The sequence below is a fragment of the Tinamus guttatus genome, unplaced genomic scaffold, assembly GCF_059628265.1.
Source record: "Tinamus guttatus ecotype Peru unplaced genomic scaffold, ASM5962826v1 Tinamus_guttatus_pri_ptg000012l, whole genome shotgun sequence".
Lineage (NCBI taxonomy): Eukaryota > Metazoa > Chordata > Aves > Tinamiformes > Tinamidae > Tinamus > Tinamus guttatus.
In genome coordinates this window covers 361840-384317 of record NW_028288546.1, presented here as the reverse complement: position 1 = coordinate 384317, position 22478 = coordinate 361840, and the positions used below count along the sequence as shown (strand labels likewise).

The window sequence follows — 22478 nt, the reverse complement described above, 5'->3', positions numbered from 1 at the left end:
TACGCTTCTAATTAAATATTGCCTCTTTAGTTGGACAAGCTACCAAAGTGATGAGCTAACAAAGTGCTGGATTATAAAATTAAATCTAAATTATCTTTTTATGATAAGATTATGACTGAATAAAGGCATAAATCAACTTTCCGCCTTCACTTATTCTTGATTTAGGTAATCTACTCACCATACGAAATAATCCAAGATACCAAAGCTTTCAGCTTTACATAGAATATCACAAAATATTAAGTGATATAAAGAATTTGTTTTGAGAATTGTATTGAAAATACTAACAGATTATTCTATTATTAATTTTATAACAATCACATCTAGATATCATATCTGGTACTTCATGGCAAATATTATACAGTCCCTATTAATTTTTATTTAATGGAAAATTTACTGCTTTGTAAAATACATATTTTTATAAAGACATAATCCTTTTTGTCAGCCATTCAATTATTGTTCTCTTTTGTAACTATAAAATAACAGATAAAGATTCAGCCAGAGACTCCATGCTGTTTACAATAAACACTACTGGATTTACCTTACTATATTTCTTGTTGCATAACCACCCTGCTTGTCAGTCAATGTATAAAAATAACATTTTTAAAGAGTTTCAATAGATTGTTTTCAAATACAATGTCTTTCAGAACTGGTTAGATGATGCAATTAACAGAAAAGTTGAAAGTAGCAGTATGCTGCATTATAAAAAGATGAACTGAAGTCCAGGTTGCTTCATTTTTCTTAGTTAGTAAAAGTCCTATCTAAAAAAAAAATATCAAGATCAAGATTTATATGTTGATAGTTTAAAACCTAAAAGCAAATACATTGAAATGTATTTTCTTCAGGAAATCTATTTCCATGTTAAGTCCAGGAAACTGAATCCATCACTTATGCTTTAAACAAAAAAAAAATTGCAGATTAAGAAGCCTCATAAGCACACATATTTGTTAATTCTTCTTCTCTCCTGTTAATAATAATGAAATGTAGTATGAGCAGACACATGCTACACATTTAATCCATCTTTATTTTAACCAATTACTTTTAAATATTTAAAATGTGGTTCTAGTCCAAAACCTTATTCTGTAAAAATGGCATCTTCTTTAAAATAGATACCCTCTTTAATGCCTTTAGAGTCACACCTGTTTAATAGAAAGTTGTCTGATTGTTCCTTATCAGTTTATCAGGACTCCATCTTCTAAAATGCTGGATACTTTCAGTTTCTGTTTTCCCTAACTAAAATAGAAAGCACTAAGCATATTCAAGATAACAAAATCTACAAATTAGCGAAGAAAATGAGATTGCAGGAAGTGGCATTATGAGCGTTGCATGCACAAAAATGTATGGCTGTATATTTGCATCAGAGAATGGGTTTTGGGTTGCACAGTCTGGAAGGAGGAAAAAAAAATCCTTTAAAATGACATACCCTCACTTCACACTGAAGATTTCAGCTAATATCTGGGAGGCTAAATACTGATTTCTTTGTAAATACTATAAATTTAACCAGAAATTACTGACAAAATAAACATGGAATGTTATGATGCCAGATTTACAGGAAGCCAGCTTTCAGAGTAGAACCATATTGTAAAATTCACCATGCAGATCGAAGAAATAGATTTATAAAAAGAAATTGATTTCAGTTATACTATTAGAAATACATAAACACACAAACGACACAGACAGCACAAACTTCACTCTTGCACTAGAAAAAAGTAACGAAAAAGGAGTACACTCACAGATAGAAAACTTGTTGCTGTTGTCTTTCCCTGGAAACAATTTAAATCCTCTAGATTTAAAATCTATGGCCTTTTTCACTAGTTAAAAAAAACAAACAAACAAACAAAAACATGTATCAGGCAATACAGTGTAAAATACTTCATTTCATTTGACAAATTTTATCATGGAAGTATATAAAAACTAGAGTACTGTCTATCTAATAACCTTATATTTTGTACCTATTCTGGAAAAGAAAGTGAAAAAAAAATACAAAAAGCAAGCATTTAGACCAATTTGTGTATCTGACATAGGAAAGATGTAAGATTTGTAATTTATGTTTTTCTTTACCAGAAACAAGAATGGTGGCAAAAAATGTTTATTTCCATGAACCATATACAGTTGTCACATAATTATGGAACATGGAAAGTGCAAGAATAGTAATATTTTCCTTAAAAATCATTAATTCTTATATGATATCTTTTCTTTATTAGGAAATATGAAAGTTTATACCTCCACACAATCTCCCCCAAAAAATCCAGAACACCATCATTCTGCTAAATGAAAAGTGAGCAACTTTTAAGCAAATAATATGAAATTCTTGAAAAAACTTTTTTTTCTGTGTTAGTCGACTATCTTTCTCCACTTCTAGAGCATTAAAAAAAAAAAAAAAAGTTGTCCAAAACACATCAGTGAAAGTATACTGAAATCCAAAACATACCATCAGATCTATAGTAAGCAGATGCCTAAACAAAAAGAAGAGTATATATTCCTTCTCTGCATATATTCTGTAAAGGTTTAATCAGAAGTAGAAATAACTACATATTTGTTTGTGAACAAAATTTATATTAAAATATTGTTGGAAAAAAATGAAATGAAGAACTTAAATTTTGTAATTTTATATTGAAAAAAAAAATTAAGTTGACTGTGAGACCGACTTCTAATCTTTATAGAAGTAATACATTGTAATATTTTACCAAGATCAAAAGCCATTTGAACTATTTTCATGCTCCAAAAGCATTCCCGTGAACTGTTTTCAAAATCTATTTTAGATTTGTCCTTAGTTCTGGAATGGAAGAACCATTTTTATTTGGGAAATATATAGATTTTATTCTATGTATTTACATCTTTTGCACAGAGAAAGCAGAAATCTTTCATCTAAAAATATTTGAATACACATTGTAGATTACATTCTGCTGTTCTGCGATTGATTCTGAAACTGAACTTGTTTCATACTTGAGCACCTTTACTTAAAAAGTGTGACATGGAAGGTAGTTGTCTCCCACCTTAACCCCAAACGCCATAGATGAATTGCTTCCATAAATACCCTTATTTTGGGCTGCCTGGCATTGCAATAAATGCAGTTAATTTAGGGGAAGTATGTGTCTTTAATATATTTTTGAAACAAAGCAAGTGGATAAAAAAGAGAGAATAAAAGAAAGTAAACAGATACCAAACGGTAAGAGAAGTAAAGTAAAATCAGCGAGGATACAAAATGGATTTTCTGTCAGTCATTGGACTAAGTGTCTGTTGTCCCCATACACTCTGTCAATGAGCAGTGAATCTGTATAAGAATGGATCTTCTAAGCAAAATTAGTATTTAAAATATATAACTTTAACAACTCTATTTATTTACAAGCTACATGGAAGAAGTTGGATGATGGCAAAATGGGTACAAGGAACTACTGCTGCCAAAGAGAGAGAGATTCAAGGAAGAGGATATAAGTGAAGCCGTATATACTAATCGGAGCAAGCAGCAGGACAGTCGGTCTGGCTGCTACCACCCCCCTGGCAGCTGTAAAGCGCTGATCTGAGCACTGAGCACTTACCCAGAGTTTATGTTAATGGAAATTTTCAAAAAACTGTGAAAGTGTCTTGATGAGCACGGTGTTTAAAACAATCAGGGACTTTTACAATGATTTGCATTGCTTTGCTGAGGCTATTAAGTACTACTAGGAAAGTAAATAACACAGGACTTCTAAAGGTTCTTTACACTAGCAGAGATGAAACCTCCTTTTAACTGGGTTTTGAACACTGATTTACTGCACATCAAGGTATAAATATACTCTGAAGGCATAATTATGCAAACGTACTTGGCCCAAACACACACAGGCACTAGCGTATATGTCAGGCAGCATATGCATGCACATATATTTTAAAAAATAATAATAGTAATAAAAAAAAATTCCTCTCCCGACAGGTATTTCAGATGAGCTAATGCTTCAAACAAGTAAGTATGGTCAGACTAATATGCTTTAGTGCTTCAGAAGAGTCAAGAGCCAGTGAATAGGCCAGTCTAAACCTCAAGGGTGTCCGAAGAGAACAGAGTACAGCAGAAAGGACCAGACAGACAAAGTAAAGGATGTTGCCTTCAGTGACTGTAGGTCATCAGTGCTCTGGACAGTGGCATTGCATGATTAAATAAATAAACAAATACACTCATGAAATCCAAAGCTGCCATTAAGTCCTGGCCCTCAGACTCAGATTCTGAACCTCAGGCTGGTTCAGAATCAACTCCAAAACAGAATCTTAAAGTTAGAGTAAGCAAAACAAACTGATTAGAGATAAAATTCAATAACTTATTGAAATACTTCACACCATTAATTGGAAACACCGTGAAAATAGATTCTAAAGAAATATAGAATATTTCTATAGAATATAGAATATTCTATAGAATGTTATTTGAGGTAACCACATGTCCATTGCTGTAATATAAGAGCAATATGGTGTTTTAAAATTGACTTTTAGCACTCTTTGCCACAGCTATGTCTTTCTGTTGTTGTGTTGTTTTTAATCCTAGATTTTAAAGTTAATACTTTCACAGTTTTGTTTCATTGTTTTGTTTTTATTTATTTATTTATTTTGTTGTATTTGGGGAGCAATGCATCCCCTTTCTTTGTACATCTCCAAAAGTGAATACACCTTTGATATTATGGCCTGGTGAAGAATAGACACTATGGTCATAACTTTTCAATACTGGATCACAGATAAAATCAGAATATTTAAAAAAATTGAAAGCTATTGAGGCACCCACCCTGGAGTTTATGCTCATCATTGCTTGTGCTTTTTTGTTATCAAATGTTTTTAATACAGAATTGAAGATAATACTTTGGATGACTTTTTACATAATTACCAGACCCAGTGTATATGTATTATTGAACACTTAATTTCCCATATAATTCTATGGCAACAACTAATTTTGCAAGCTTCTGAAAATTTTTGTTTTATTTATTTTTATTAAATTCTGTGAGAATCAGGAATTGCAAGCTGTTTACTATTTCATAATACAGGTTAAATGAACCAGGATTTAGAAAATTGTGAAATAAATTAACTTTAGTCTTAAGAATTCTTTAACTTTCCATTTAAATATAAATGATTAAATTGCAAATGTCAAAATATTAAATTTAAAAATTGACTCAAATAGGAAGTTAAAAAGATAGGAATAATTCTGAATATTTGTTTTGATATCAAACAAAATGTTATTGGTTGACTCTCTGTTGTTTCTTTACTTCCATTTGACAGTAAGCACCTTCAATTAGATTAAGCCTATCCTGAAGTAATTTCTTAATTTTTGTATTTATAAGCAGAAGATATATTTACTCCTTTCCATGTACCTTGTTTAATATTTATTATGCATTATGAACATACTGTCTTAGTTTCTAGTACCAAGAACACTAGACACAACTTCAAATCTGTGCTTTAGCAGTTCAGCTCCCTGAAAATCTTTACATTCAGAATTTTGAATGTATCCATTTTGAAATAAAGTCAAAGAGAGTGTCTTTTTTTTTCTAATGTTACTGGACATCATCGGGGTCACTGAAGGAATCAGTGTGAATATCTTCAGCTGAAAAATCAGTCATCTTATTTCTCAGTCTACTAGTCTATTTTTCTAGAGATATACTTCTAAGATTTGTGTCTAATTTATTACTTCCATGGTAGATACATTTTAAAATATATCTGAAAGTGTCAGCACATTAAAGTTACTCAGTTCTTTTGAAAGTTTCTATGACCATATAATTGAAGATATATTTGGAAAGAATAGCTTAATAGTAATATCCTATACACTTTCCATATTTAATATTTTAATATTCATATTTAATATTTTAATATTCAAGTTTAATATTTCTAATATTCATATTTTTAATAATTTAACATATTCAGCAAATTCTCCTATCAGAAGCATAGCATGATTCTCAGAGAACTGGCCAACATTACTGCTATTATCCTCTGTTCAGTGTTGGACAGGTATAAATTATATCTTAGTTGTATTGTTGAGTTACATAGGGTCAATATAGAGAATGAGAGGTGATTTTTACAAATTAGAAAGAATTTTAACTCAACAAAATATTATTTCAAAGGAGTTCAGTTATTCCTTTAGTGAAGTATACTGAGAATAATGACAAACCCAGGTCAAAAAATAAATGCTAACTTACTGCCATGAAAAAAAGACACTGAAGTTTGGAACTAGTGTTCTGAAATTTCTCTTTGACAAATATATTGTCAAACCTTTTACGTATCAACAAATATGTAAAGCAAATACATATCAACAGTTTTTGAAATTCCCTCTCTTTAGTTCGAATAAAATCAAACCAAGCAATCAATCCGATCACACACATGAGTTCATACCTTTTCAAACAAAAAGTAACTAACTTCTACAGTGCCTTTACAGTGAACAGAAGAATGTGGTTTTGCTTTCTTTTTCTTCCTCAGATACTCATATGGTATGTAGTTTCAGAGGCCAGCATAGTCTCAAAAGTGCTAGGTGGCAAGAAAAAGTGTAGAAATTTGAACTCTCCTTCATCTTACCAATACTAGCCACATTCTCCAGAGGTTTCCTACTTAGCTATTAGCCTGTGGCAAAGTTTAGCTTCTTTTCCAAAGCAGAAAGATATAATGCACATTAACATCCATTAACCCATGAACCCCATCAGACTGATAATGATTTATGCTTTTTTTAACTCACGACGCCCTGGTGTAAATAACAGTACAAGATGGTGGCAATTAAAACTAGGATTCTCCATAGGAACACAGCAAACTAATTAAGACTCAAAGAAGAAAAATGAACTAGTAATAACGTAATAACTTTAATACCATATTTGAAAAGTGGAAACTGGCATTTTAAACAATATTTAAAATTAAGCAAACGTCAGATATTTCTGATCTGTAGAGAGGCATAAATACTTGTGGCAGAAGACTAATCTAAACACTCGTGGACTCCTGAAAACTTCAGTATTTGCTAAAGGCAGGAAGGGCTTGCAAATGCTACTCTTTCTAAAAGAAGTGGTAGGGATCTAACATGTGCTGGGTTCCCCAAGTTTGTGCTTGCGAACAGAAAAGCTGAAAAAGTCACACATGATACTTCTAGCTCATCTGGAAGCTATGTCTAATTCATTGTTGCATGCTCTAGAAGCTGGTCTGCATGCACAGCAGATCCACAAGAGCTAGAAAGCTATTGCGGGCCTGACCACTATGCGTGCCAGGTCAGTTCCATATTTTGGTGTGTATTTCATGTTCACTGGGTATGCAATGCAACTGCATTAACCCTTTTCAAAATTCCGACAACACAGGTGCTAGACCTACAGATATCTAGAGGTTACCACTTAAAGAAGTTTATTGCACAAAGGAGAAAAGACAGAAAGAAAGAAGATACAATAAATTATTTAATTTTTAGGTACTTCAGGCTTCAGAAAGTTATATTAAAAAGCTCTTTATCTAAGGGCTATACAAATAACTTCAGTGTGAGCCTGTACACTGACTTATACACCAAGTATTATCTTCCAGGTCTTTTTGTACCTTGAAACTTGGCATTAGAGGACATGAATTTTCATCAGTGTTTGTAGCACAGCATTGACTCTGAAGGTTAATGACCTTCAGGTTATATGAAGATTAATATGAAGACAAATTCAGAACCTGATCAGTCTACAGAGTGGGGGAAATCTGTTTTCAATGGTCTTTAATTTTTACTTTTTAAATGAATCTATCTTAGTCTTTATTACTATTATTACATGATGACTCCCAGGACCCCCTCCCTTTAGTGTGGTAAGAACATCCCCAAAGTCTCATGGTCAAAGCAGATTATAAAGTTTTCTGCTTTTTTTTTTTCTGCTTCTGCTAGTACAACATGAAATAAATTCCTGTTTCTGGATTGTAAGGTGTTCCCAAAGAGATACAATGTGCACAATGAATAAAATATAATGACTGAAATAGTGAAAATAAGTTTTTGACTCCTTACAAAACGTAGAGATGTTCATACCAAGCTATGGCTCGTAATAATACACAGAATGGAAAAATAAGACTTTTCATTTTCTTCCAAGCATCTTGGTTCAGCTGAGAAGAGGCTCTATTTTAGTACAAACTCCTTCCCACAGCTGAAAAATGTATTCAGAATGGAAGAAAATGCAAATAAGAATGAATGTAAAATCCCTTCCATAAAATGAAATGCTCCAATAGCTCAACAAACGTAATTACATACTTCTATAAAACATAAGGATATGATTCTAACAAAATATATGCATTTTACATTAATATTAACATTTAATATATTTTGATTTTATTTTAATATGATGTATTTCCATGTTAGTTGTGCAAATATTCAGTTCATTTTTTCCATTCATAGATGAAAACCTATGACAATTTTCAGAGAATAGTACAATTTAATATGCATTTGAAAATTTCTCATTGGGTTCTTATCTCAGTGAAAAATACACTAATATGTCACTAGAAGGAAAAAAAATGACATGGAATAGAACAGGAAATCCAAGAGTTATTTGCCAACAAAGTTATATGAATACTCCCACTTTACTACCTTTTCTGCTCAAAATTATAAAAATATTTTAATTCCTTAGGTAAGTTCTAACTAATATAAGCAATTTTGTATAATAAAATAATGCAATAATGATATGAAATATGTAAAATGAGGTAAAATAATATTGATAGCATAAGAACAATCCTGAATTAAGATTGAGATGATGAGAAAATATATTGAACTTATACAACCTTTAAAATAGTTTTTATAGTATTCTGCATTACTCTGTATTCTACACTACAATATATGCTACACTCTGGTATCTCAAATCTTTATAATTTGAAAAAGATCTACTTAGAAATAAAGCAAATACATTTAAACTGCATATTTTGTAAGTAATCTATATTACATTAATGATTAATTATTTTTCATATTTCAGCTGCTATGTATTAGCATTGTGTTTATTTTACACTGACATTCAAGATAAAACTTGAATTATTAAGAGAAAATAATGACACAACATCTGAATGGACAAATATCAATTACAAAAGTAAACAAAAAATGGGGAACACTAAAGAACTGCAGAAATTGTAATAAACAAAATAAATACAAGAAAGAGGTGTGCAGCATAAAGTTGACAGGAGTGTATAAATAGCAATAATTCAGATCAATAGGCTATATAAAAACAGTTCACAAATAAATATAATTGTAAGAAAGATCTATCAGCATGTGCATTTATTTCCAAAACTATGCCATTATAAGTAATGAATACATAATCTAAAGGAAAAATCTATAGCCAACAAAATATTATATTGGCACTATAGAATTTCAGTTAAAAGCACGAAAGGAAAATTCAAGAAGGCTGCCCAGCTTTTTACTTTGATAGCTGATTCTAGGCCTTGGAGTGAGTGTGCATTATTGTTCAATTAACATGCAAAACAGCATCTTGTCTGTTGAGAAAATTGTTATTTGAAGAGAATTAAATTAGTACACTACCTCTAATTATTTGCAGATAAAGTTAGCTAATGAAGTACCTCTTTATCTATAGATTATGTGTGTGTGTGTATATATATATATATACACACATACATAAAGAAAAAGACTTCAAACATCCTAAAAGCTTTGTAAAGTTGCCACTTAACATAGATTCCCATGGAACTTATTCTCACTTCAGGAATTCCCCAGGAAGTGCATAGGATCCATCACTAGGAGAGATTCAACAAACATTTCACTTGAAGGATGATGATCACATTATAGCAAGGACACCAGTGAGAGATTTCAAATCTCTGGTTTTACTTCCTGTTTTTCTCGGTTCCTTTAGCAGTCTTTAAAAAAACAACACACTGAAACTCCACTCTCTTCTATAAGACCAGAAAATAGCGTTTTATTTTATCAAATATTAAATGAATTAATGAGAAGCTAGAATAAAATGAGTTAATAAAAAATATATATTAAAGTATAGATATGGATTTTTCCTTTTCCTTAATTATTTGCTTTTCAGGAAAATCTATTTTATTCATCTTCCCGATGTCTCCAGTCTGTTTTGTTTTCCAGACTTTTCCACTCTTCTGTTTTATCCAATTTCTTACCAAACCACTTTAATTTCCCTACACTTTCCTCTTCCTTCTAAAACACTGATCTACCTTATGTTATGCTTTTTGTCATATGACTTAATATGAAATCTCAGTAAAGACTAGAAAAAAACATTTTAGAGAAAGAAAAAAGGTTACTACTGGATGTTTCTTATAAAGCAAGTATTTCCCACTGCTGTGTTTCACAGGAGGATTTATAAAGGTGGGAAGAAGAAGGAAAAGAATCAAACACATATCTATACTTTAATCTCCAAACTGAACGCATATCCTTCGCATTATGATTACAACATTACAAGTGTTTACCAACATCTCTGCTTTTTAGATAGCAAAATTCGAAGTAGTGCGAAGTAGTGTTCCAGTGCAAAGTACTACTGAAAATAAATGGTTCAAAGAAAGTATTGATTCACTAGCAGTACTTCTACCTGGTGGCTGGAGTCACCCATTAGAGGATTCTCTGCTACTGTTTGGGCTTCAGTTCCCAAAAGAAAAAAATAACCCTGCAACCTTCACATCTTTATTTCAGATGAATTTTTCTTTATTTTATATATACATGAAAGTATATACGTTATAAACTGTCCCAGTGGTCTGGTTGCATTGCTCACATTTTGAACTCGCTTATGTCTACAGGACATATGCCTTGTGTCTAAGGTCTTGGTTTAGAAATTCCTTGGTGTTGGATATTGTCTTATAATACAGGATTTCTCAATGGCATATTTTAATTACATCATCATTCAAACTTTTCCTGTCAGTGACTGTCTTGATGTATAGAAAAAGCCACCTTCCTATATTGTGCATATTCTTTGCAAATGTTCAGTTTGTCAAAACAAAAAGCACAGTATTTTACTTCTTTATTTTGAACACCAGAAGTTGAGCAACAGTGGAGTTTCTCCTTTGTCTATCATGCTTAACAAAAAATTTAGCTAAACTTGATTTAAAAAAAAAAGGGGGGGGATTTCTATAAGTTTCTCTTATGTGATAGGAGTTAAGTCAAATTTATTTCTGGGGTAGCAGGCAATTTCATTAACATGAAAAGCAAAACCCTAGTTACCTAACCAGAAATATTTCATTTTCTAGACACTTCTTACTTCATTATCAGAATAAGGAATCTCTAAAAATTATTTACTCACTTTTTGTAAAATTAATTACATTCACTTTGTGGTCTCTTTAAAATCCACAGAAGTGTAATGCTGTGTCAGGAAAAGTGAGAATCAGATTTAATTATATTTTGCACTCACAGATCAAGGAGTTTTCTCAATAATATGCGTGAATATAAACTTTCACTAAACTGACATCACCAGCTTTCACATTTATTTTATTCCTTCTCTGCTTCTATTCAAGATTAATTTAGAAACTCTTGTACCATGGCCTATTTCCCCTGAAATCATAACAAAAATTCCTTTTATTCTCAGTGGTAATTAGGATGTAATGTGTATTTAAAACAAATATATATATTTAGACTGTATTGATATGCTAGCAAAGCATTCCCTAGAAACACCCCTAAAAATCTCTCATCATCCTTGTATTTATATTGAAATAAATATTCTACATCCTTTAGGAAGAAAAGATGCAGATATGTTAGATATGACTTCTGATATAATTTGAAAGCTCTAATAGCACTATTAAACACTGAATTCTGAGTGTATGAGACACTGACAGTAGAAAAGACCAAAAATGACAAGTCATTTTCTACTAAAGTAATTATAGTCAGTTCCATTGAACTTATCAGAAACTATGCTGATATCCACAATAATGCTGCGTGTTTGGAACTTCTCAAAATAAATGCCTGAAAGTGTTTATATGTCTCCTACTCTTCCCCCTCTTTTGAACAGAGGAAAAGATGCACTTTCATGAGCTTGAAGCTTTGGCTCCATCACATCAAAGTATCCAAAAGGTGTTACATTTCTATATATCAAATCTTAACATATTTTTCTTGAACTGATCAAGCTTCAGCTTGAAAGGAGTTAACCCCTCCATTTAATCCTTCCTCTATCAGATGCCCTCCTTGTTCCAATAATAATAACAAAAATCTTTCAATTTCTTTCTCTAAAGCATCTATTACATACTATTATTATTCCCTAAAATATCTATTACATCTGTTGTTTATTCAAGTTCTCCACAGAGCTGCATTTTCCCCGAAACATTTATCCTTTCATTCTGTCTTGCACTTTTCTATTGCAAATTGAATGATCAGAACAATTTAAAGCCATTATAATTATTTTATTCATCTGATTCAGCCCAAACTCTTTTTGATGCAGGAAGGTAATCACACAGTTTTTCACATAGTATCTCACAATGATATTTGAACTTGCCTACTTCTAAAGGAAATATTTCACTGAAAGCTTCTAGGGTTTCTTTCTCCTTCCCATATCACCAGATTAGAAACTCTTTTGCTTGTCTGTCATTTCCAGCTAAAAGGTTAGAGGAAAAGATTTTCAGCCACCCCTTGACCACCATACAATCATGCCTTAAGCCCACATAGGAAGTACAGTAGACTAATTTCCACCTAAAAGTTTAGGTTAATTTACAATACAATATTAAAACATTGTAAAATATTAATATAAGATTTTTATAAGATAAGATTTTTAATGTTTACTGACTCTGCAAGATCTTTCTCACAGAACAACCATCCTGAAGCCAACAACTGGGCTTTATTCTGTAGCCATCATTTTACATCAGTGACAACATCATAAGACACAGCACTATTCTGATCTCACTAACGACTTTCTCAAAAAAATCTAGAGGACTATATGCATTGTGCATTTTTACCAGTTAAAGGATATGCATATATGATTTAATATAGTATAGAAAATATATTCAGTAAATTCAGTATATTAAGTTTTATCATTTCAGGAGGGAATCATTTGCACAGATTTGGAAGCATAATTTTTAAGGCATGATTAATATTTTTTTAAAAAAAAAGGCAGGAAAACAGCAGAGGGAGCATTGTATTCCAATGATTACAAACAGGAGATAGAAGAAACTGCATGTGTATCACTATATCACTATATTACTTCACTCTCATATATCTACATTAGAATAAATTCTAACAGTGTCTCATATACTCCCTCATAACTGACAATAAGTCTATTTTCTGTTTTAGCTTGACCAAAGTCGTTCTTAGGAAAATCCCTAGCCACCTAACAATGACATCATATTCTATTAATTCATACAAATTAGTATCCACTAACCTACTTCAGATCTAAATTCACAGAAATATAACTGGAACATAAGTATCTATTTAGTATCTATTTCTATTTCATATGCAAATCAACTACAGTCTTCACTTTCAAATCGTGTAGGGCTGCAGCTCTGCTAGTTTCAATAGGTTTCAATCTCTTCATTTAAGTAAATGAAGCTAGATTAATTTATGTTAGGTATCTAGGAGTTTTTAGTAGGAAGATATTTTCCAAGCTAAAGTAGTCTTTGCAAAGAATCAGCCATACAATGAGACCTGCAAACCATTTGTTCTATTAAGGATGAACATATTCAACAAACTTTTTTTTTTTTTTTCTCTCTACACAACAGACTACGTGAAACAATGGGCTAGCATACAATAATAAATAGTACTCAATAACATTCACCTACATTAATTTACTCCTTACATAAACTTCAAATTTTTTGTGAAAGTAAAACCATATGACATGCAATCTGTTTGTGAATGTCTCTTCAGGTTATATTAAGACATTCCAACATTACAGTATCTTAGCTGAAATTTCAGGCAGTCAGTTACCTTTAAACATAGTAAATCATTCTTATTTATATGCTAAATGTTGCTCATTATTAGTATTTTCACATATGGACTAAATTTTCTCTATGCAGAAATATGTCCAATCTTTAGTTCTAATACTAAAATAATTTCCACTCAGTTCCTTACTCTTATAAATTTTGCTTCATTCACTAATTCTTTTATTTTTAAAAAGCCAGATGGTTGCTGAAGTTAAGCAGAAGGCAGATCAATGTATCTGAATCTTCGGCTTGTTTAGAGTAAAACCACTATTTATAAAGTATATTTTTTTATTTTATAGTTGATTATATCTAAATATATATGCAGCACTGGGGAATATTTTTATTCTCAGTTCTCTAAACTTTATCAGATTTCATTAACCCTAGGCTTGATTATGAAATAAAATCATATAAGCTACAGAAAAAAAAAATATTTGATCTTTCCCTTCTCCTTTTTATAATTTAAATTAATTAAAACTACTCTGACAACATTGTTCTTTATGTCCTTTTCCATCTATCTATCTACTGCATTAAACTCGGTTTTAACCAGATTTAATCCCTTTCCCATTTGATTCAATTATCCTTCCTAAACGTGTACCTAACTTTTCAGTTTTAGTTTATACAAAATATTTTTTTCATAACTACATGGGCACAAGTAAAATAATATCCAATACCTCTATGAGTAACAACTGCAAGTTCTTTAGTTCTTTCTATCTGCTCAGCATTTCTTGGTCCTCTTCTGGTGCTTGGTAAGTTTGCTTGATGAAGGGAGAGTGCTTCCTTGGAAGTGGCCGATTCCAGAATTGATTTCCTTAGATTCATAGCTTGCACTTGTTGCTCTTCAGAAGGTTGTCTATGGATGGTCACTGAGGTGACACTGGATACAGTAACATCAGCAGATGTGCTAGCAACTGTAATAGCACCAGTAGTGGCCGCAATACGCTCCTCTAACTCACCAGTGGAGGCAGGTTTGATCAAAGTGGAAGAACCTGTGGGACACACAGTAGCACTGGATGCTAACTTTTTCTTTTGAATTGTCGTTTCCTGATCATCCTAAGAGACTAAATTTCCCTGCGTTTAACATAGTAAAGACAACTGACATGAAAAGAGGAAAATCAATATTGCTTTATTTAAAAATTCAAAGTAATCGGAACAATTAATGCTAGTGAACATTTTGTAACCACAGTTACATTACACATTTAGTTCTGCAAGAACTACAGCACAGTATTACCTATTACCTTGTTCACCAATCAGATTGACAGCACATAATTGCCATCCCTACAAACTGAGTTCTGAAAGCAGCAATCCTAGAGCAAAATAGGTAAATGGGCACCCAAGAACAGAACAGGGATAAACACCCTAGCCAAGGGCGATATAACAGCAGCCTTACACAGCGACCTACATCGTGGACAAGGCTTCAGTATTCCAACAGCTAATAACACCATCAGATAAGTTCATGCATTACACTCTTTTCAGCAAAGCTTGATAGAGCCCTGAATGCTCACAAAAATATTTAGACTTGCTAGAAAGGCATAGATAGATGGACTTGAGAAGGTGCACACTCTAATAAAATAATATCTAGGAATAATTTTCTCTATTTTATAAAAGAGTGGTGAGAGGCTTCAATTTATTGCCACATTTGTATTTCCCTACAAAAAACAGACCATTTTATCCCTCCCACCAAAAAGCAAACAAACAAAAACAACAACAAAAAACGCACAAATGTTTAAGGAACTAAAAATTTGTCTATACTTTATCTGAGAAAACATTTTTAATTTACACTTCTAACTCATGTAATAATTAAATTATATAAGCCACAAAGGAGTTTTATATTTTATTAGCCTTCTTCCTATCACTGCCCATCCCCCAGATCTGTCTGCAGATCGTGCAGGTCATGTTTCCCATCTGACACAGCTAGTGCAGTGTCAACTCCATTTTCACTGGAATCGATAAATGACTGGGCAATTCAAAATAAAATGAGTAATTAAAATTTACCTTACACAAGGTTGATGTATCACACTACCTTACACTAGTACTTTAAACATACCTATTTCATTCCATAATAATAGAGGACCTTTTCAAGCAATAATGCCATACTTCTGCTTTTGCTCGCTATAGGTCTTCTCACAGATTTTTGAGCTGTTCTTTAAGTAAAAGGTGATGACAAGGCGGATTTTTTTTTTTGCAATCTTACAAGAGTCTATACACTAAGAAAATGGAAATTGGACTAGCGGTGAAATTTGGCTTTATAAAGCCCTTTCATGCATGGGATATATATCAACTCTCTTCACAAAATTGCCAATGTTAAAAATACATAGTCTGGATAACAGTCTGTTTTATTTGCCACAGAAATTGTAAGATGAAATGTTTTTTCTCTTTTTTTTTTCTTTTGCCATTCTATTAAAAATTGTTACAATTAAAGCATTTAAGTGGAAAAAAGGCAATAAGGCTATGTATATATTATTTTTGCTACCATATACTTATTGTATTTATATCTGTTCTGCAGTACAGCATTTCTAAATCAGGCAGTGGTAGTTCACACTACATGGCTGAGTGGCCTTATAAGCACTAGATAACACCTTGAGTTTATCTGTGGAAGACAGCACCATGGACCTTCTGGTAGAGAAGAAAATCTCCTAAAATAAAAACTACTCATTGGCCCATGATGACAGCAATATAAGTAATTAAAATAAAACTTGACATATATTTTATAAAAATAAAAAATAAAAAAGTCACAACTCCAAATAATATGAAAAGAATATCTTTTTTTGTGATTCAGAATACAATAAAATATGACAGACTGATATCAAAACTAAAGCACAGAAGCATGACCAAAAGATATTTTAGAATATGATAATATTGACTAAAAAAATAGGGAAGCAAAATTTACAGCATGTTACATAACTATTACTTTAAAAGTAAAGCATATGAGGATGCATCTTTGTCATGCAAGCAAATGTATAAAATCTGGCAGTCACCAGCTCAAAGCAAAATTATATTCAGGAGCTGAGTCATATAACATGTTATGTTCTAACACCTTAAAGATACACAGTGCTTTAAAGAAAAAATGAAAACAAGTTAAGGGAAAGTCCATCTGAAAAGCAGAAAGCAATAAAAAAGCAATACAAATACCACTCACTTAAAGCTTCAGAGGTTATACACTGAAAACTCCTGTACCACTTTGCCACAGAGATAACCTTCAAGCAAAACACCTAAATTGTGAGGCTGCCACATCCATTTACACTACAAGAAAAAGTATTTATGCAGAAGATCAGCAAATGCGTGATCTGACTTACAAAGATTTTAGGACAAAATAAATGTACTACATGATAGATTCTGTAATTGTAAGTTACTACAGACAACAGATACACTGGTAGTTCCTTAAACATCATTATAATTTATAAAGGCATGAGCACTGGAGTCTTAATATTGGATGGAATTCTAGGCCAATAGCAACACCTGTGTGTAGAAGCACCACATGATAGGGGGAAAAAAAACCCACACATTATTCATCCTAAATATTCTGGTAAAAGAATGACAAATTTGTAATGAGAAATGATAAATAAAAAAAAAGAAGGGGGAAAGGAAAACTGACTCTTGCTTTTTAGTTAAAGCTCAAAGCAACAATTTTCAGTTAGCTGAAGCTGGGTCAAAAGATAAGTCACCACTTACTAATTCGTAACTGGCAGTTGAGGAAATCTGGGGCTTAAGGAACTGCCAAGCTGCTGTATGGGAAGAAGCAATATAAATGGTGAGGCAGGAAGGATAAGTTCATAAAAAAGGGAACCCAAGAGACCCAGACCAAAGTGGTCTGGGATCTACTACACAGGAAAACCGCTTTTCTGAGTAAATCTCTATGGCAAGAGAGATGATCAAGGTCAGGAGAACTGGGAGCCTTCATTTGGAGCCTCCATGGGAGCCTCTTGTGTCAAGTAAGACCCTAGGTAAGGAGGAAAGCTTTGAAGCAGCACTTACACAGGAAAAGGACCAACTCCCTAGGAAAAGTTCAAGCTGATGCTCTGAGGAGAAACTCAGTTCAGAAAAATAGTCTGAATGAACATCAGAGTGTTCTTAATAAAGTAAGTGTAGTATCTTACTCAAGAGTGTTGTAACTGCTAAAACTTTGGATATTGCAAACATATGGAAGACCCATAAGTCTTTCTATTTATGTAGGAGTGGAGGTTGCCCGTAACTCTAAGATCATTTTAGTCAAGAAAAGAGGCAAGGGCCTTTGACATTTGCCTGAGACAAAGCTCCAGAAATAGATTACAGAGTCTGTGCTAGAGGCACACAATTTGCATATGCAATATGCTACAAATATACACAGGGTTCCTCTTGTGGACATATGATAGAAAGTGAAATTTACTCCAGATAAAGTCATACTGTAAGTTAATCTAATGAACTGACATTGTACTAATAAGCCCTGAGGGGGAAAAAATAACCTGGGTAGTGTAAGAATATCTTTGCCCACTCTGTGGAAGTATTTACATGGGAAATTTTAAAGGAAAAAAATGATCATAGAATCACAGAATGCTTAAGGTAGGAAGGGGCCTCTAGAGGTCATCTAGTCCAAACCCCCTGCACACGCAGGGTCATCTAGAGCACGTGGCACAGGACTGCATCCAAGCGGGTTTGGAAGATCTCCAGAAAAGGAGACTCCACAACCTCTCTGGGCAGCCTGTGTTTTCTCTAGTTCTGTCTGTGGCCACCAGTGAAGAGAGGCCAGCACCATCCTCCTCACTGCCTCCCTTGAGGTACTCATAGACTCTGATTAGATCCCCTCTCAAAATAATATAATAATAATCTAATACAATAGAAATAATTGTATTTAAAGGGCTTTTCTGCTAATTCTAGAAGTTTGTAACTCAGAAAAGTTGCCATAAAATGGGGAAGGCTGGGAGGCTGCATCTAAGATATCTAAGTACATTCACTTTAAGTTTTAAATGATTAATAATATTGAATGACATTTTATCTAATTTGCATTAAAAAACTTTAGGTCTGAAAAAGAATGTTCATATGTGTTAGAAAGCAGTATCAGAGAAATGTAGGTTTTTGAGATAAGATCTTAATTTTAATCTGTACATACTTTAGCAACAAGTTACTCAACCTAATTTAATTAATTTCAGACAAGACAACTTGAGATTCATGATCATTTCAGACGCTTGAACTCTATGCTCTGGTAGCACGTTTAGTCCCAGGATAAGCTGAGGGTTTCAGTTGTAGCAGCTCTCTTATTAATCAGAGTTGTTCAGCTTTTTACAGTCTGGCTAACACAAGTTAAAATAGTTAAGATGCACTAGCACATGATTTAAGACTGCATTTGTCACAATTAACTACTATTGATTAACTACTATTCTTTGTAATAAGACAGTATTGAAAATAATATCTTACCAGGATAACAAATAGATACAATTTTATGTTTTTTTTTTTTTAATCACCTTATTATTAATTAAAGTGACTCCAAAATTACCATGCTTTCAGACATTAACCATCAACAGGGCTAAAAAACTTCTCCAGGGCAATGTCATTTATAAATAAATTTTGACACAAAGTATATTGTGACTTCTGTTTTTAGAAGCTGGCTGTTATTCCGTAATTCCAAAGACTGAAAATAATGGCACAATGAGCAGCTTAACTGGTTTCAAAGCCTAAGACTAGAAGTTTGCAATGCAATTAAAGAAGAAAGATTTATTAAAAGTATTTAGCAAATATTTTAATGATTTATAACAGGTCTTCTCTATAGGATCACAGAATAATTCAGGGTAAAACAGATCTCAGAAGGTTTCTTGCCCTGTCTTCTCAAATCAGAATCAGACCTGTGGTTTCTCAGTGTTTTATCCACTTAAGTCTTGAGAAAAAAACTCCAAGGATTAAGACTGCACAATCTCTATAACAGGTTCTTCCAGCTTGTCTAGGTCCCTCTGAATGGCAGTCCTGATCCCAAACTTATTGACTGTTCCCTCCAATTTGGTGTCATCTGCAAACTGTACTCTGTCACTGCTTCAAGGTCACTGATAAACACATTAAAGAGAAGTGGTTCCAGGATGGACCCTGAAGCACTACACTCATTACTGGGCTCCAGGTAGAGCATGGCTCAGTATCCATAATCCTCTAAATATGTATGTTTTGAATTTCAGCATTAAGAGCAGTGTACAGCTAAGTAACACCAAATAAATGAAATCTAAGGCTGCCATTCAGCAGTTATTCTCATCCATTTAATGTCTTGCTGATTAATTCTTAAGAATTCCTGAGAATCCTCAGTTCAAAATGCCAGAGCAAATAAGTGATATTCAGTATCTTGTTTTTTCAAGATGAATTCAAGTTGTAGGGCCATATCAGCCCTTGGAATTAAAAATCCAAACACAGATCTCCCGAATAGAATTACAGGTCCTTAATGATCCTAAAGGTTACTCATTATAGGCAAATGCTAGTGAAGCCAGCATAGAATTTTTTCTGTGTAGCTTAATAGCAAGAAGCAAGCTATACTCTTTTTATTACAGTGGGTTCCTCTTAACTGAAAAAGAATTTTGACAATCATCTTAAATAAAAATAAAATTGCATATTACATTGAAGAAAAAAAGGTTTTAAAAAATGAAAATTTAGAAAAAGAGCAATCAGCACATTCCATCCTCATTCTCTCTTTAGACGCACAAGTTCCTTCAGTCAAGACTTATTTAGTATCCTTACTTTTAAAGCTTCTCATAGTTGTCTAACTTTGTAGTGACCACAGCACCACAGGATTTTGGTTTTGTTAATGAAGTATCTTAACTACCTCTTGTCTTTGATGCTCACTGGCATTAATCACCTGCTGCTCACAGGACCTTCCAATAAAACTACATACCTAATTAGAAGGGTATCACAGAATCGTTAAAGTTGGAAGGGACCTCTAGAGATCATCTAGTCCAACCCCCCTGCACACGCAGGGTCACCTAGAGCACATGGCACAGGACTGCGCCCAAGCGGGTTTTGAAGATCTCCAGAGAAGGAGACTCCACAACCTCTCTGGGCAGCCTGTTCCAGTATTCTGTCACCCTCACTGTTAAGAAATTTTTCCTTAAGTCCCTGTGGAACTTTTGGTACTTTAGTTTATTCTGGATCGGTTAAAAGAATTTTTACGTTAGCGCAGATGCAAGAAATTATTTGACTATTTTAAAAGATTCCTTTTAGATGCCATTCTAGCCTTATTATACTTTCAGAAATCTCATTTTTATTCTTTATACATTTCTAATATTTGCTGTTAAATTCACATTATAGTTTTCTTTCTGTTGATTTATAAAACACGAATGCAAAAGGAAGGAATCTGAAAATCAAATACACATTTCCCAATCTAAAGACCATATAAATGACTGATGCAAAGCATTCTTCTGACTAAATCAATTTTCAATTTCCAACCGTTCAGGAATGAAATAAAACAATACATTTCAAAAAATACACTAATAAAAATTAAAGTTCAAAATAAGTTTTAAGGCTTCAGCTCAAACAGGCAATCATTACTAGATTTATTCAAATAGAAAATATTGTAAAAGCTGTCAAGACTGAGGTTTAATATATGTAATTTCTGCTTCCATTGATTTTCATTTTGTCTGCAATTTGTGTAAATGGATTCAGAATTTAATTTTTATTACTTTTTGATGCCAGAATGTACTGCTTTGCCTTACTATGTTTTCTTATTTTTCTTGCCTTTATTTCTTTTCCTTTTCTCTTCTTTCAGTGTCTCTTCTGTTATTTCCTCCTTTTCTATCTCCTTATGCTTTGTATTAACTTTGAATGGAAAGCTACTATTGTAGTAAGACGCAGACAAAACATAATGAAAATAACAAGTAAGCACCAGCTAGAAATTTCTGTTATGTGGGACGTACGGATAGTTGTTCTCCTTCAAAATATATGCATGAGTAAGTCTGTATGATTTTCCAGGTGCTTTTCTCAATGAACCTATTACCACCCAAAGATATTTGAACTAGACATTGAAAATACGGTAAATCAATATAGTTCATTATTTCCCATTTCATACCAGGTGAAAATCTGATTTTTGATCCAGACAAGATCAACCTTCTAGCCTTTGATTTTACAGACATTTCAAACAGCTTATTTCCTTTCCACTAAGTACAGATAATAAACAGAGAATCGCCATTACTATGTTCTGCATGTAACTATTCATATATAATTTATATAATAGATTTTATTCCAATGCAGTATATTTGCTTAATAGCACAATAATGTGAAAACAAGCAACATAGGGCACATACTATTCTTTTGGTTTATTTTAATTCAGTAGGAAAATCGTATTTGAAAGCCCTACTACTTTTATATATATATAAAATAGATTAGCAGATATAGCACAAAGCAGTATTTGAAAATGAGAAAACATTGATTTGACATGAAATATTTATTCTGGAAGGGGCGATAGAGTCATAGATGATAGATGATAAAATACTGGGGAAGGACAGTATTCACATCTATTGGCCTTAGTTATTAGTATTTATTTTACAAAAGAGACAAGTGCCTTTTTTTATCAACAAAAATGCCTTACCAATGGTGTCTTTTATTACTAGTTAATAATTTGCTCTGGAAAATTACGGTGCCACAAAAAGATGTATTTAGGCTTTTTTTAAGATAACAAGGAATACTATACAAGCTACAGACTATGCATATGCAATAAGCATAGCAACTTTACAGTAAAAAGATATCTGTTTTATTGTTTCCCACAAACT

At 32.6% G+C, this 22478-nt stretch overlaps 1 protein-coding gene across 3 annotated transcripts in view; it reads right to left on the bottom strand.

Annotated features, from left to right (window-relative positions):
* The window catches only part of CSMD3 (CUB and Sushi multiple domains 3), a 574767-nt gene that overhangs the window by 332162 nt on the left and 220127 nt on the right, over positions 1–22478 (bottom strand). The window contains exons 7-8 of one of the 3 annotated variants that reach the window (XM_088523156.1): positions 14442–14756; positions 1731–1808 (exon numbers count right to left, since the gene is read on the bottom strand). The exons of 1 other annotated variant lie outside the window; for it this stretch is intronic. In XM_088523156.1, coding sequence (XP_088379282.1) covers positions 1731–1808; positions 14442–14756 — 393 coding nt within the window. The remainder of the gene's footprint in view (positions 1–1730; positions 1809–14441; positions 14757–22478) is intronic. One more of the 3 variants, XM_088523167.1, reaches the window with a different exon arrangement.